At 44.6% G+C, this 17838-nt stretch overlaps 1 protein-coding gene across 1 annotated transcript in view; it reads right to left on the reverse strand.

Annotated features, from left to right (window-relative positions):
- The window catches only part of LOC147117852 (uncharacterized), a 53746-nt gene extending 41588 nt beyond the window's left edge, over positions 1 to 12158 (reverse strand). The window contains exons 1-4 of the mRNA XM_085989223.1: positions 11932 to 12158; positions 9070 to 10266; positions 2917 to 3013; positions 715 to 957 (exon numbers count right to left, since the gene is read on the reverse strand). Of these exons, the coding sequence (XP_085845349.1) occupies positions 715 to 957; positions 2917 to 3013; positions 9070 to 10264 (1535 nt within the window). The 5' untranslated portion in view covers positions 10265 to 10266; positions 11932 to 12158. The remainder of the gene's footprint in view (positions 1 to 714; positions 958 to 2916; positions 3014 to 9069; positions 10267 to 11931) is intronic.
- Positions 12159 to 17838: the final 5680 nt, after the last annotated feature.

Below are 17838 nucleotides of genomic sequence, written 5' to 3' on the forward strand. Positions count from 1 at the left end.
GCTCTTCTTCGAAATTGTGCCATGGGATCTTTTACCTCCGCCTGAGAGAGCAGACAGGGCCTCGGTTCAACATCTCATCCGAAAGATGGCACCTCCGACAGTGCAGCACTCCCTCAGCACTGCACTGGAGTGTCAGCCTAGATTTATGTGCTCAAGTCTCTGGCGTGGGATTTGAACCCACAACCTTCGGACTCAGAGCCGAGTGTGCTACCCACTGAGCCGCGGTGAGGATAGGCAGAGGAGCTTTGGGAGGGTGTTCCAGAGAGTAAGGCCAAGGCAGCTGACGGCTCTGCTATAAATGGTGGGCAAAGGGAGGGCGAGAAACATAACAAGTTAATGTCAGAGGATCAAAGGGTTCAGCAGGAAATACAGGCCCAGAGGAGGTTGCAGGGATAGATGCGTGAGGCTGTGGTGGGAGGAGACTGAAGATCTTAGGTTGAATGCGTTGTGGGCTGATGTAGTGCAACAGGGATGGGGTGAGTGGCACTGAGTGGAGGACAGGATATAGGCGTCTGAGATTTGTACCGGTTGGGAGTCTATGGAGGGACAGGATGGCAGGCCAGCAAGAAGGACACAAGAGAAATTGAGTCTCAAGGTGACAAAAATGCAGATAAGGGTTTCAGAAGTTCCTTAGCTTATACCCCTATGTTTCAAGAGGCAATAGTCACTGTTTAAAAATACTATTTAGTATTTCTTAGCTTGGTGAGTTATTACCTGGTACAAATGTTGCAGATGAATTCCTTGCTTGATTTCTTTGTCTTAATTCGAGGCACCTTCTCCTCGTGCCTTCTACTTGTCAGACCATTTTCATTTTCTCTCCTCTTGTCCTTTGTCTTCTGATGGGCTTGTCTGCGGTGTTTATTCATCTGCCGCCTGTACTTGAATGTCCGTCCACAAAACTGGCAGAGAAATGGCCTCGCCTCGTTATGCTTTGCCACGTGTTCCTTCAGTTCAACTCTGACAAAAGCAGAAAATAATTCCATCGCATGCTGCAAAAAAAAAAGCAGATCACCCTGCTCGTACATAAATTGCTGTATATTGAACAGGCTTATAGATAATCGAAGGAAAAGGCCCAATGATCGAATATCAAGCTGAGAAAAATGAGCTTTCACCATTTTTTAAAAAACTTTTCTTTTCCCTCCATTTTTATCTCCGTTCCTCCTAGAGATGCAGACTCTTGTTGTGATATGGTCCCACAGAGAGGCCATCTACAACCATTCTTCATCTCTGAGTCTAGACACTGTAGGGGTGACATTGATCCTGCCAGTCCGGCAGAAACCAGGTGGGCAGGCGGTTAAAATCACCCAGGGGACATACTGCCAACATCCCGATTTCTGCAATTTAACTTGCCCTTCTGCGCAGGCAGAAAGGAAGAACACCTGCCAGAAACCAGTGGGGTCCTTCTTTAAATATACAGATCCTACTCTGATGACATCATCAGGGTCTGACTGCTATTTTAACCATGGGCCTGAGCAGGGAAGTCATTGTGGGTTTCCCACCAGATCAGCCTTGTGGGAAGAGGCCCAAAGAGGTAAGTCTTTTAAACTACTTTTTTTTTAATGTTCCTTGTGGGGCCAGATGGAGCTTATTGGGGGATCTGTTTAATGAACAAAATGGGGATTAAGTTTTATGGATAGTATTAGGGCGTGTTTTCAAATCCCTCCATGGCCTCGCCCCTCCCTAGTTCTGTAATCACCTCCAGCCCCACAACTTCCCTGAGATATCTGCGCTCCCCTAATTCTGCCCTCTTGAGCATCCCTGATTATAATCACTCAACCATTGGTGGCCGTGCCTTCTGTTGCCTGGGCCTTAAGTTCTGGCATTCCCTCCCTAAACCTCTCTTTCCTCCTTTTTAAGATGCTCCTTAAAACCTACCTCTTTGACCAAGCTTTTGGTCATCTACCCCAATTTCTCCTTATGTGGCTCGGTGTCATTTTTTTTGTCTTATAACACTCCTTTGAAGCGCCTTGGGATGTTTTGCTACATTAAAGGCACTATATAAATACAAGTTGTTGTGTTTTACAGATATTGGTGTATATTTTATGGATAACATTGCCTTCTCTGATGTACGCTTCTGACTTGCAAGCAGATGAGTTGTTTTGTGCCTGTCCAACAATAGGCCTTGGGTGGAGAGGGTTGTGTTGCTGTTTTTGCCAGTTGTTAGCAGTAAATTAAGCTGACTTTTTACTGTGAATTAAAAAGCTGGCATCATGTGCCTTTTTAAATACAGGAAACTTTGGTTTATCCGGAGGTTAGCTGTCCAGAATGCTCGAGCCACCGACAAAATTCAGGAGTCGGTTCAGTAAGTTTTTTTTCTTTTCGTTGCTTTTTTTTTTTCCAACCAGTCAGGCTCTGCAAGGTCTAGCTAAAGCTGTTGCTTAGCTACAGAGACGCTTGCAAGGTACGGCCGACTGTTTAGAAGCTGTTAAGCAACAGGGTTTGTTGCTAGATACGGAGCTCAAAAGCTCAGTATGTTTTAACATTAGCGCTGGTTTGTCCGGCAGTTTTGATGGGACGGCAACAGCTCGGTCCCGTCGGTGCCGGATATCACAAAGTTTCCTGTAGTATAAAGGATCCTGTATGCCAGAAAAGGTTAGTGTTGAAATTACTTTATGATGACCTTCAAACCTAACCAGTGTGTTTCACACTAGTAAACAAATAGGAATTACACACTATATATTTTTATTACAAAAACTTGCTTTTTTGGGAATACATTATTAGGAAAATGGGATGTTTTGACTACTGAAGTTTTACTAAAACAGATAAATTCTGAAATCTAGCCTTCCACAATCCCCCCAGTCTCTGCTCCTGGCTCAGGGGGTAAGAAAAATCTGGGCTGTACATTTCTCCATGGCCATTAATGCTGTGCCTGCTGATTCTAGTAAGTTACACCACGGAGTCCCGTAGAGCACTTACATTCTGAAGAATCTCTTGTCACACTCCGGGCACCCGTGTGGCTTAATACTGCTGTCGTGGTTGCACAGATGTTTATAAACCTTGCTCCATGCTTCATCTGATTAAAAAGAAAATATAATTTGGTTTAAATCGATACAGTGCTTGTGGCTGCCTTTTGATCAATACCTTAAATGGGAAGGCAACTCTATGTTGGGGAGGGGAAAAGACTACCTTTTGCTCAAAGTATTTTGGCTCACCGTGTCAGCTGTGGCTCAGTGGGTAGCACCCTCGCCTCTGAGTCAGAAGGTTGTGGGTTCAAGTCCCACTCCAGGGACCTGAGCACAAAGCTAGGCTGACACTCCAGTGCAGTGCTGAGGGAGCGCTGCACTGTCGGAGGTGCCGTCTTTCGGATGAGACGTTAAACCGAGGCCTCGTCTATTCTCTTATGTGGACATAAAAGATCCCATGGCACTGTTTCGAAGAAGAGCAGGGGAGTTCTCCCCGGTGTCCTAGGCCAATATTTATCCCTCAATCAACATCACAAACAGATTATCTGGTCATTTTCACACTGCTGTTTGTGGGAGCTTGCTGTGTGCAAATTGGCTGCTAAGTTTCCCACATTACAACAGTGACTACACTTCAAAAGTACTTAATTGGCTGTAAAGCACTTTGAGATGTCCGGTGGTCGTGAAAGACTTGCATTTATATAGCACCTTTCTTTCCTCCATTTGTATAGGGAAAAATACATGTGTGTGTGTGTGTGTGTGTGTGTGTGTGTGTGTGTGTATATATACAAACAGTCATTTACTTTTTTTACACAATGTTTGTGCTGAGTCTCCGCTAGACATTAGGGATGCTGCAATTGGTGTTGCCATTAAAGGGAGGGGGGGAATATCCAGGGTTCCTGTTCCCTATCACTGTTCAGCAATCCCTGCTGGATTGGTGAATGTTGGGTCAGGACAGGGTTGTGACGGTACCTGCACTCAATAACTTGCTGACCGTCTGTGTCAAATCTCTCAAATTTTGAGTTAAACAGTAACTTGGGTGAAGCACTGCAGGGTGACCATTGCCTGTGGAAGGAGTCGCTGCTTCCACAAAAGCAGACGAGGGGAGAAAACTAATGGGAACAACAACGACTTGCATTTATACCGTGCCTTTAACGTAGTAAAATGTTCCAAGGCGCTTCACAGGAGTGTTATCAGATCGCCCCATGACAGCGCTTTTGGTAAGTCAGATGATGTACTGTTTCATAACAGGAATATTATACCATGTTATGCACTGTTATTTTGCTGCAAAGCTACAGCTATGTTTAACCTGGCCACATAGTCTAATTGCTACTTATTCGTGAAGGCTAAAAGCCGACAAATCCCCATAACCAGATGGCCTACATCCTAGGGCTCTAAAAGAGGTGGCTGCAGAAATAGTGGATGCATTGGTCGTGATCTTCCAAAATTCCCTAGATTCTAGAACGGTCCCAGCAGATTGGAAGGTAGCAAATGTGACCCCGCTATTCAAGAAAGGAGGGGGGAGAGAAAACCGGGAACTACAGGCCGGTTAGCCTGACATCAGTCGTTGGGAAAATGCTGGAATCCATTGTTAAAGAAGTGGTAACAGGGCACTTAGAAAATCATAATATGATTAGGCAGTCAACATGGTTTTGTGACAGGAAAATAGTGTTTAACAAATTTATTCGAGGTTTTTTGAGGATGTAACTAGCATGGTAGATAAAGGGGAACCAGTGGAAGTAGTATATTTGGATTTCCAAAAAGCATTCGGTAAGGTGCCACATAAAAGATTGCTATTCAAGATCAGGGCTCATGGGATTGGGGTAATTATTAGCATAGATAGAGGATTAGTTAACAGACAGAAAACAGAGAGTAGGGATAAACGGGTCATTTTCCAGTTGGCAGGTTGTAACTAGTGGGGTGCCGCAAGGATCAATGCTTGAGCCTCAGCTATTTACAATCTATATTAATGACTTAAATGAAGGGACCGAGTGTAATGTACCAAGTTTGCTGACCATACAAAGCTAGGTGGGAAAGTAAGCTGTGAGGAGGACACCAAGAGCCTGCAAAGGGATATAGACCGGTTAAGTGAGTGGGCAATAAGGTGGCAGATGGAGTAGAATGTGAGGAAATGTGAGGTTATTCACTTTGGTAGGAAGAATAGAAAAAGAGTATTTTTTAAATGGTGAGGAACTATTAAATGTTGGTGTTCAGAGAGATTTAGGTGTCCTAGTACAGGAAACACAAAGTTAGCCAGCAGGTACAGCAAACAATTAGGAAGGGAAATGGGATGTTGGCCTTTGTTGCAAGGGGGTTGGAGTGCAAGAGTAAGGAAGTCTTACTACAATTGTACAGGGCTTTGGTGAGACCACACCTGGAGTACTGTGCACAGTTCTGGTTTCCTTATCTGAGAAAGGACATGCATGTCTTAGACGTGGTGCAACGAAGGTTCACTAGATTGATACCTGGGATGTGAGGGTTGTCCTAATGAGGAGCGATTGAGTAGAATGGGTTTCTACTCTGTGGAGTTTAGAAGAATGAGAGGTGATCTCATTGAAACATACAAGATTCTGAGGGGGATTGACAGGGTAGATGCTGAGAGGTTGTTTCCCCTGGCTGGAGTGTCTAGAACTGGGGGACAGTCTCAGGATAAGGGATAGGCCATTTAAGACTGAGATGAGGGGGAATTTCTTCACTCAGAGTTGTGAATCTTTATAATTCTATACCCCAGAGGGCTGTGAATACTGAGTCTTTGAGTATATTCAAGGCTGAGTTAGATAAGATTTTTGGACTTTAGGGGAAGCAAGGGATATGGAGATCGGGCGGGAAAGTGGAGTTGAGGTTGAAGATCAGCCTTGATCTTATTGAATGGCGGAGCAGGCTCGAAGGGCTGTATGGCCGACTCCTGCTCTTAATTCTTGTGATCTTGTAACAAAGCGGAGGTCAATTGGATGTTTATTACTGTTAGTAAAGAAAATCTGCATACTGTAACTTTCCAAGTCTGAAAAAAGGAGATATATATATATATATAAAAAAATATTTCTATAGACTAGCAGATCGCCCACAGCATTGCTCACACCGAGTCAAAGGATAATCATTGTATGATGATTAAAATGTGGTTTGTACAAATTCCAATAAGGCGTTTAGGTAGCTGATCCGGAGGCATAAATGTACCTCTGATAATTCTGCCCAGTCAAAGTTTTGTGATAATGAAAACTTCAATTTTGTCCCAGGTTCCCTTAGAATATGCATCACTTTTTTAATATTTGTTCCTGGGATATGGACAAAGCCAGCATGCATTGCCCATCTCTAGTTGCTGTGATAAGGAGGTAAGCGGTTTGATACAACGGAGTGACTTGGTCGGCCACTTCAGAGCTCAGTTAAGAGTTGGTGTGGGACTGGAGTCACATTGAAGCCAGACCAGGTAAGGACACCAGGTTTCCCTCCCTAATGGGACATGCCAGTTGGGTTTTTATGACAATTTGACAGCTTCATGGTTACTTTTATTGATATTGGCTTTTTATTTCCAGAATTTTTAAACTGAATTCAATTTCTCAAACTACTATGGTGGGATTTAAACTCGTGTTTGCTGGATTATTAGTCCAAGCCTCTGAATTACTAGTCCAGTAAAATAACAGTTGCTGGGCCACCTCACTGTAAATTATGCTATTTTAATTGCTTTCAAACTAGAATGAAGCATTTTTTATGGTGTAGCATTTAATGAAAGAACTGCATTTATATAGTGCCTTTCATGACCTCCGGATTTCCCAGAGCTTTTCTCAACCAACGAAGTCACTGTTGTAGTGTTGGCAAACGCAGCAAGGCCCCACAAACAGTGAAACAAACGACCAGATAATCTCTCTTAGTGATGTTGTCTGAGGGATAAATATTGGCCAGGACACCAGGAGAACTCCCCTGCTACTTCAAATAGTGCCACGAGATCTTTTACGTTCACCTGAGGGGGGCAGACGGGGCCTCGGTTTAGCGACTCATCGGAAAGACGACACCTCTGACAGTGCAGCACTCCCTCAGTACTACACAGCTGTGTTAGCCTTGAGATGGTGTTCAAGTCTCCAGCGTGAGCTTGCACCCATGACCTTCTGACTCCAATGTGAAAGTGCTAGCCACTGAGCCAAGGCTAATGGCCCTATTTACATACAGTTGACCACATTAATAATGGATAACTTCTGTAACACTAGATATTAAATTAACTTGTACAGTATTTAACTTGGGTAGTGCTATGCCACAGAATGATATGGCACCTAGTTCACACATTTATAAGCTATTTTGTCAGAGATAGACACAGACCTGAGGTCAGATGCTTTATCCCAGCAATTAAGAAAAATAAAGCAACGTGAACCATCGCAAACCACTTTTATATATCTTTAGCTATCGAACGATGTTCGCAGAAGCATAGGAACACACTGACTGACTCAGTGACAGCAATTATATGCAACACAAAGTTAATCAAAACAAGACACAATGTTATCCCTGAGAGAGCTATAAATTGTTACCACTGTTGCAATATGGCAATGGACAAAACATACTTTAAGTGTAAATATGCTTTTTTTTTTTTAAAAAAGCTAGCAGAGAGGTGCTGTGGATTAAAAGTTGAACTTCTAAAGTACAAATAATCTGCTCCTTTATCTAAAGTGCTATTTCTGTTTCCATTACAGGACTATACTGAAATCCCTGTGGGTGACTTTACATTCTGACAAATTAGAAAGATGTGCTACAGTACAAATAAATATTTATTTTATTTTTTTTAAATTGGTAGAACTGAAATTAAAGTCCAGTCCACGCTCCAAACTGGGGATGGGCTTTCCACTAAAAAAATTCAAGCCCACTGACCCCCACAGTGACCTGGATTATACTTCTTCCTACCCGGCTTCCTGTAAGGGCTTCATTTCCTTCTCCCAGTTACTCCACCCGTCGGAACACCTTGCTGGTGGAGTGGTTGGAATCCTTGGTGAGAACCTGCTTTTTCCTTCTACCTGGCCCACTAAAGTCTTCTCCCACTTTACCAGTTTGCTGCTTCCTTTTCCACCAGGCTATGCACCACCCCTTTTGCTATTCACACAATTTGTGTCACATATATGTCCTTTTGTTTCTCTCATTATACTTCCTGTTGTCTGTTTATTATTACTTCTGCTACTATACTATTTCTTTTCCTATATGTGCTTTTTTTTTCCCTCCTCCTCCTCGTCTTTTAAATGCTTTTTACTACATTATAAAGGCGCTATATAAATACAAGTTGTTGTGTTCTGATGAAGGGCCCATTCCTGAAACATAAATTTATCAGTTTCTCACTCCACAGATACTTCCTGACCTGCTGAGTGTTTCTATTTAAGATCTGCAGTATTTTGCTTCAGCGATTAGGCCGGCAGATGTGTGTGTGTGTGTGTTTTTCTCTCATGGAGAATAATGTGCAATCTGTTACACTTAAAAGCCATCATCTCTTCTCTCCCCCTGCCCCGCCGTGCCAGGATGCTGGCTCATGCTAGGGTATGGTCCTGTGGGTGTTGACTGCTCTCTGGCTATGTCACCCACATGGCTAAGCTTCATGTGTTGATAGGCTAGATGAAGAGGGCGACGGGCTGTGCAGAAATCAGTTCAGCCTAATCCTGTCCCTACGCATGTGCACTTTCCAACAGGGGTTACTAAAAAGCATCGGGAGAGGAAATCCTGGTTGATTTTTCTCCTCGCTAGCTCAGGGTTGCTGAGGCCAACCACTACTCCAGCTGAGATAAGTGGTCTTGGCTCAGGCTAGGGATCAAACCAGGGTCCTTTTTTTCTGGCTGGGGTGGAGATCACCTCTTACAGAAGGTAGGTACTTCAGGGCCAGAAGTGGTGATCTGGACCAGTTTTGATCGTCTGGATGGGTTGGACAGGGATTTCCCAGATTGGTTTTCCCAAATTGGCCTGGGTTTTTAAAAAAATTTGCCTCTCCCAGGAGATCTCATGGTTTTGGGTGGGATAGAGTGTATATATTGTGGTACACAAGGTATCACAATTGTGTGGGACAAGCTGGATGGACCAGAGGGTCTTTACCTGTCCATCATTGTTCGTATGTTTGTAAGATGGGGCAGACTCGGCAAAAATAAAAAGCAAGTGTCAAGGAGTTCTTGCCAATTTCTTGGGGGGAGGGCGAGGAAATGAAAAGACCTACCAGTAAAATCACACTGTGTACACTTAAAGCCATCCTCATAATGGCAGGCAGAATGCAAATCTCTCACATTCTTAGAGGAATAGAAAGACGGACACTTTGGACAGTAGAAGAGGCCTGACTTTTGTTGGTGGCTGTCTTCGTGCAGTTTCCAAGCAGTTTGCCTCGTGAATACTTTCTTGCAGAATGAGCAACTGTAGGTCCACCTTCCAGCACTGTGGGTCTTGAGGTGCTTTTCCATCAGGTTCCACTCAGTCGTGCAGGAACTGCAGTACGTGCACTTAAAGCACGTGTCCCCATCGTGACAGTTCAAGTGAAGGTCGTAAATGTCTTTTGCCTTCAAGTCCAGTTTGCACAACTCGCAAAAATAATGTTCACTTTTCAAGACCGTTTGAGAGTTTTCAGCATTGTAGGAATGCTGGTTTTCACTCCACTTTTTCTTACTGAGCTGCCTTTGCTTCTTGGGAATTGCACGATCGCCATCGGCTTTCTGGCAGTAGGCTTCTAAGCTCGCCGTATGAGTTTTATTATTATTGGATATCCGACAGAGGCCTAGCGACATAAGGTGCTCTGACTGAGCTTCTTCATCATCTTCACACATACCAGGCATGGCCGTCCCAACTGGGGATGGCTGTGGCCCTGATGTCACAGGGTGGGGTCCATCTAATTGAAAAGGTGTAGACTCCCCTTCTAACAAGGTGCTGACCTCACATGGATCAGCGGCGTGCAGATTATCGTTGCGCCCTCCCAGTCCCATTTCACAGGCCACTGGGCTAATATTGTGAAGCATCCTGTACATGGGAAGAAGAAAAGACATCCTCTCCAGGTTGTCCACAATAATGTCCTCAGCCACTTTACTTTCAGTGTCCATGTCTACCGCCGTGCTGTATGAGGGGTCGTGTTCTGTGTGACGGGTGCCAGCCATCTTCTTAGAAAGCTGATCACTGGCCCGGGGTTTGTGACTGTCTTCCATGTGAGAGTTCATTTTGATCTTCAGGCTGCAGGTGAATGCACAGATTTTGCATCTGTAAACTTCAACAAGGAATATCTCCACAAAGTCTTTAAACTGGCACTCGATGCCTTCCATATTGCTTACGCACAAACTCGACGTGGTTGTCTCTTCTGATAAATGTAAAGTCACTGGCTGAATGTTCTGGAAGACGAATGTTGCTTCATTCATCTTCTTTAAAATAATCATATCTGCAAATACAGATTAAAATGACAAACTTTAAATCCATGACATTAACTACTGGTTTTGTTTTCACTGCTGGGTAAACCCTTACTCAAAGTTTATGATGCAGCAGAATGTAGCTCTTCAAATACAATTCATGAAGTAAAAAATACTCTTCTGTGGAATGTCTTATGATACTAAAGGTCATAATTAACTCCGCATTTTTAAATTGCGAGGTATATTATTAGACATGCTGGTAGCCAAAATTGAGGTCATTAAATAAATCAAAATAACAAAGAAACCAAGGATTGAAATTCCTTGTCAATAACCAAAATGTTGGCATGATTACAGGGTGAGATTTCCCATTATCTACTCACATTTACTTTATCCTTAAAATTAAATGGGCACAATTTCCACACCTTCATCCTACACTTGCCTAAACTGGATTATGGTGCATGGTGTAATATTGTACATGTTTGGATTCTAACATTTTCTGGATTACTGAAAACAGGTTATGCAGTTTGCTGCTGTATATTTAGTTTGTTCTTCTACATAAAGGCAAACATCAATCCTAATTCTGACCTAAAACCATGCACATAAAAGACATTGGCAGACCCCTCTTTCCATACTACTGCCAGAACCCTGGGCCCCAATACTGTCAGAGTCTGCCTCCTCACACCACACCACACCACCAGCAACACTATATGAGATCCATTACTAATTTAATAAAGTTCCCATCTCAATTTATAACTTCACCACATCTCTTATTACAATCCGATCCATTTTGCCTGTGGGCAAGGACATGGGACATTTACTATTTAAAATGTCATTTTAACAATAGACTTGAAGCTCTTCCAGGGACCATAAGGAACTGGGAGAGGAGGAAAGAGTTTTAATAGTTAAAACGGAAACAAAACTTCAGCCATAGAACCGCCTTAGTTGAGTAACTTCCCAAATATTCTGCCCTTCCTCTTAAAAACCCTAACTCCACACCTGGTTGTAAACATGCATCATGTGAACTTTCAAACACATCACTGGACTCTTTACCAAAATAGTAATAATAATAATTCAACTTTGTCATTGCACAAGTACATGAACAACGAAATGTGATCTTGCAAGCTCCCATGACTGGGAGAAGCAAAGCCGGTGCGCGCCGCCATTCCATTTCCACCATTCCTCCTGTCCGACAATCTTCAGCCCAACGCCCGGGCCTGCTCACCAGCCGCTCCTCCTTCCGTGACCTTCTCACCAACCGCCCCTCTTCGGGACTCCTTCCGTGACCTTCTGCACCTGGTCTTCCCTGATGGTCACCCCTCCAGGTACTAACCAGGCCTGGCTCTGCTTAGCTTTCTGAAAATGTTCGATGACTTTTACTGAAAAGGCTAGCCTCCAATGCCCACATATTTTTTCTTAACTCAAACATTTTGCACTCTGGCCTGTGCTGTAATTGCAGTCACACATGAACACTTGTGCGCATGTTAAGAGGAATTTCCCAACAGCTGCCGTGTGTGTGTGTGTATAATAGCACGATGGTAATAATAGTAAAACAACAAGGAAACCATCAGCAATCACACAATATTAACCCTCACCTATGGATATGGCACATTTACTACTAGCAAAACTAAGACAGCGATGGAAATTTCTTGCTGACAAACTTGTTCCAGTGTTAACAATCAATAGGGTTACACACAGACCTCGGACAGCTTGGCAGTTGATTGATTGTCCGGGCAAGGTTATCTGAGCTAATCCTCTGGTTGCAGCCTCAAAAAAGACGAGAACTTTTTTACTCTTCTCCTTGGATCTGACTGTGTCATTAGGCCGAAGAACAGGGACATCATCGCGGCTCCCGCCGCCTCCTCACTTCAGCACCAGGAAGGTGCGCGCGACCCAAACCCACACAATGCGCGCTGGGAGTTGTAGTTCCATCCCGTGACGTCAGAAAAGCGATGGGCGAGCCCGAGAACTACAATTCCCAGAATGCAGCGGGCGGGGAGCCTGTGAGGTCACGTGTCTGGCAGTATACTGCCGCCAGTGCATGTTCAGTGGAGGGTGGGGGAGGGGCATAGTTAGCAGGATAGGTTACCAAAAGTAATTTCTACACACCACTACTGTGGGTTTTTTTTGCTGGTGAGAAATCTAAGTATGATTTGTTCCTCGAAAGAAAGAAAGACTTGCATTTACACAGTCGTCTTTTGTTTCTTAACTTGTCCCATTACCATCTCCTTTTGCCTTGCACCATCATCCCTTTTGTCTCTTAATCTCTCCTGCCTTCCATCCTATCACAGACCTTCCCTTTTGTTCTTTCCTCCTCCTCCCCCCCCCCCCTTTCCCTGCCCCTGCACTTGCTTAAAACCTGTTCCATCTCCAACTTTTTCCAGTTCTGACAAAGGGTCATCGACCTGAAACGTTAACTCTGTTTCTCTCTCCACAGATGCTGCCTGACCTGCTGAGTATTTCCAGCATTTTCTGTTTTTATCTCGCATTTACACAGCTCCTTTCACAACCTCGGCGAGCTTTCGGAATGTAGGCAACGCGGCAGCCAAATTGCACACAGCAAGCTCCCACAAACAGCAAATATAGATACTTACAGACCAGATAATCTGTTTTAGTGATGTTGATTGAGGGGTAAGTATTGGCCAGGACACCGGGGAGAACTCCCCCGCTTTTCTAAGAAATAGTGCCATGGGACCTTTTACGTCCACCTGAGAGCAGACGGGGCCGCGGATTAACGTCTCATCCGAAAGACGGTGCAGCACCTCCTCAGCCAGCAGGTAATCATGAGCCTATATAAAGCCTTAATAAGATCTCAGTTAGAGTACTCTGTGCAGTATTGGGCTCCCCCCTATAAGAAGAATATTGAGGCTTCAGAGAAGGTACAACACAGGTTCACAAGGATGATGTCTGTGCTGCCTTAACTGATACCAGCTGAGGGCGACAGTAAAGTTGGTGCAATTTGACCTTAGTGCCTCTGGGTTAAAAATTGGCCAGGGTTTTCCTTCCTGATTACTATTCAATGATCCAACCCAAGTAGGAACAAAGAGATTTGTGAAGAACTTTGAAGCAGCAGTCAAAAATCATTTAAACTAGGTCGGGTGGAGGTGGGGAGAGAGAGCAAGTAGAAATCCAAATCCCAGAAAAGACAAATTGCAGGGTAGAAGATAGTCAACAGGTGAATATAGACAATAATACCCAGATCAATATACATGAACCGGAGACCAGGACTAGGCAGACACTGGGGGATATGAAAGGTGGTATATACATGAATGCTAGAAGCATTATAAATAAGATGCCAGAACTGGGCGCTATACTGACAGTAGGGAACAATAATGTAGTGGGAATAACAGAAATATGGCTAAATCCAGAGGATGGAAATAAATTTAACATTCAAAGGTATAGGGTCTTTACAGAGAAAGGGCTGAATTTTGCCGGTGCTCAGAGTGTGGGTTTGGAGGCAGGTCCGCTGTCAAAATCACAAAGATTGACAGTGGGTTGGTATCCCGCTGTAAACCCGCCTCCTTGTCAGTTTCCCAAGTGTCGGGTATGTCATCCCTGAACAGACCCGACACCAAGTGGCGGGTCAGCCAATTTAGATAGTTAAAAGGTAGTTAAGAACCATTTTCCCATGTACTTACCATTTTCCCAGGTTTTCCAATGAGGTTCCTGGAGAGCGGCTATCGCGTCAGGTAAGTATGTCGGGTTCTCAATGACTGTGGATTGCTGTGAATAGGTGAAAGGTTTTAGACCACTTTTGCAGCTATCATTTCACAGCTGTTCACTTCCCAATCTTAGAAGCTGGAGCATTAATGATTTGGAACCCACTTTTGAGCATTATGCACTTTTGAAGTGTTCGGAGTAATCTCTCTATCCACTGTCACCTCCTTGGAACAACCTATCTCAACATTGACAGATTACTTCTGTCATCTCAACCTCACCTGCCATCTATTCCATCAGCATCGGTGCCCTTGAAAAGATCTCACCTTGGTCCTTAGAATCCCAACACAATCAGCCCCAACACCAGCATCACCGGGCACACCAGCAGCACCAACATCCACACCAGCCTTCTCCGCAATCAACTGGACACAGGGCATCATCACCTGTGCTGCCCAGGATGCCAGTGATGGCCTCACCATATCCAGGTTTGCTTCACTTAATACTGTACACCCTGGCTGCCACATGATGCTCCAGGTTGGCACCACCCCACACCAACACCATAAAGCATCCCTACATGTCCCCAAGCCATTCCTTTCACACTCAGCACCATTGGGGGGGGGCATTATGTCTCACTATTCACTGGAACTCACTAACACACTTTCAAAGGTGCACACAAATCTATCCAAGAAGGCAAAGTGGTGACAATAAGGATTTCAATGCTTGACAACACATTAACAGAAAGTTTATATGACCATTGGCTAAAACACCCAAGTGCCTACCCTTGTGTGTTGTTAGGTGGTATGATTGGACTAGGATGAGGGGTGGCTAGTGAGATGGGGAAGTGATGATATAGATAGAGAGGGATGGGTGGAGGTGCAAGTTAAGATGGTATGAGTAAGGATGTGTGGGAGTAGGGTAGGGAAGGCAGAGTGACGGGGATGTGATGAGTGGCACAGCAGGATGAGTGTGGCTTTGCAGTAACGTTTCATGATCGACTATGATTATTGAAACGTTTGCGCCACTGCAGCCAGATTCTCCTGACAACATCCCTGCTTGTGACCTCCTGTGCAATGTGCAACCAGGCTGCATTGGTGTCCTGGGGAGGTGTCTTCCGCTCATTAGGAGGGAAGGGAACCTTCCTGCGTGCTGTGACTCTCTCCATAAGCATATAGAGGGAGTCATGGGCGAGCCTGGGTGCAGCCGTGCACCTTTGTGCAGTGTTTGCAGCACCTCAGTGCTGTAGAACACTGACAGCACAACTATCAAAATGAATTTGGATATGGCCCCTTTAAGGAAACTGGCTGATGAGGCATCATCAGATGATGTCATCAGACCCGCTTCCTTTTAATTGGCCGGGAACCTCGCAGGGCGGGCTTAACGAGCCCAATCAGGGCAAAATCACTTGGAGGAGGTGGAATGAAGACGGGTGCGGAGTTTGAGGCCGCTGTCTGTTCCGGCCGCACCGGACTCGCCATGGCGGGCGAAATCGCGGAGTGGACAGAAAAGGAGATGGTGTATAGGTGGAATCGGAGGGGGCAGTTCAGAAATTACCGAATGAGTTAAATAAAATACTGTATGTAAGTAGACAGAACAATGGCAGATGAAACTTGGATGGGATGAAAGTTTTTCATCTCTCTGCTGAGTGTATAGGTCCCATGTGAAATAAATGGAGGTAATGTCACTCCAGTTCCTGGTGTATTTACCTCCATTGCACAAAACTCCCCGTAATTTGGTATAAACTGTCACTAAACTCACAATCTCACTCATTAGGATGGCTGGCGAATGAAGTAGGAACATTTACGCCAGTACAGTAGAGATGTTGGAGTTAAAGCACATTCTGAATAGCAAAGTAGAGGAAGCATTATTCTGCAGCTGGCCATGCGTTATCTGACCTGTTTTTGCTACTATGTAACAGAGTTTTTAATTTGTCTTTACTGAAGACACTACCTGCAAGAATGGTGAAACATTGAGTTGTACCTTTCTGATCCTATTTTTTATATTTTTATTTGTTTTGAATTTTTTATTTCCCCATTTTAAATTAGCCTGTAGCTGTGTACAGTTTTGGTCTCCTTACCTAAGGAAGGATATATATACTTGCCTTAGAGGGAGTGCAACAAAGGTTTACTAGACTGAATCCTGGGATGGGGGAATTGTCCTCTGAGGAGAGATTGAGTCAACTAGGCCTATATTCCCTAGAGTTTAGAAGAATGAGGTCATAGAAACATAGAAGATAGGAGCAGGAGTAGGCCATTCGGCCCCTTGAGCCTGAGATCATCCAAATTCAGTAACCTGCCCCTGCCTTCTCGCCATATCCCTTGATCCCTTTAGCCTTAAGAAATATATCTAACTCCTTCTTGAATATATTTAATGAATTGGCCTCAACTGCCTTCTGTGATAGAGAATTGGACAAGTTCACCACACTCTGGGTGAAGAAGTTCCTCCTCATCTCAGTCCTAAATGGCTTACCCCTTATCTTTAGACTGTGACCGCTGGTTCTGGACTCCCCCGCGATCTCATTGAAACGTATAAAATTCTTAAGGGGCTTGACAGATTAGATGCTGGGAGCATGTTTCCCCTGGCTGGGGAGCCTAGAACTAGGGGTCACAGTCTCAGAATAAGGGGTCGGCCATTTGAGGCTGAGATGAGGAGAAATTTCTTCACTCAAAGGGTTGTGAATCTTTGGAATTCTCTACCCCAGAGGGCTGTGGATGCTCAGTTGTTGAGTAGATTCAAGACAGAGATCGATAAATTTTTGGATTCGAAGGGAACCAAGGGATATGGGGATAGTGCAGGAAGGTGGAGTTGAGGTCGCAGGCTCAAAGGGCTGAATGGCTTACTCCTCCTATTTCTGAAGTTGTTATGTTCTTAGCTGTTGATATATAATTCATTTCCACTGTTTATTTTGAACAATAATACCTGCTGTGAAAACTTTAAGAATGATCTGACCTGTGAGTGCTTGACACTGACGCAAGCAAAGCGTTCTATTCCTCAGCACAGACATGGCTCACCTTAATGAAACCAAAAGAGACAATAATACCCACATCGATATACATGAACTGGAGACCAGGAATAGGCAAACACTGGGGGACATGAAAGGTAGTAAATCTGTAAGATGTATATGCATGAATGCTGGAAGATTAGAACTGGAGGCTATGGTGACAGTAGGGAACTTGTATTGGAAATAACAGAAACATGGCTAAATCCAGGGGAAATTAAAACCGCCCATGACAGGTGGGTGGAGGGGCAGGGGGAGCGTAAAATTTATAAACTCGGATACCCAAACACCAACCAGCTTTCAACGAGCCCACTTCCGGTTTTTAACGTAGGCGGGTTGGGGGGCAGGCGACTAACCTGCTCTCCAGAGGCAGAACCCTAATTTAAATATTTTAATGAGGCTGCGTGCCTCAAATTTTTCCACAGTTTTAAATGTAAGTGCTGCGTGCTGGGTTTCCCAGGGCTCGGGAAACCCGGCAGCTGGATGGAGGTGAGAACGGCCAGATCCAGTAGGTAAGTGCCTTTCCGGCATTGCCTGTGGGCGCCCCCCCCCCCCCCCCCGTCCCTTAAGCTAACCTGCTTCCCTCCCTGTGATCGGACCCCCCTCCCCGTGATCGGACCCCATCCACGATTGGACTCCCCTCACGATCCGCTAACCCCCCCCCCCCGACCTTTCCTGATCTCCCCCCTGCGATCCGCCGATAACCACGACCTCTTTCCAAACTTTCCCCTTCCCCGACCTCCCTCCCTGGCCTCCACAACACAGTGCCAACTGGGATGCTGGTTTGTGATATTTAATAGCATTACACAGCTTAGATCATTGCCTTCCTCTAATTACAGGATCAGATCTCCGGCTTATATTGTAACAACTCCTGAAATGTGCCTGCTGGTCATATGTCCTAATTTTTTATGTCGCCTGGTGTCAAATTTTTGTCTGATAATACTCCTGTGAAGAG

Source organism: Somniosus microcephalus, chromosome 5 (genome assembly GCF_052327205.1).
Source record: "Somniosus microcephalus isolate GS21.2 chromosome 5, FLI_Smic_1.0, whole genome shotgun sequence".
Taxonomy (NCBI): Eukaryota; Metazoa; Chordata; class Chondrichthyes; order Squaliformes; family Somniosidae; genus Somniosus; species Somniosus microcephalus.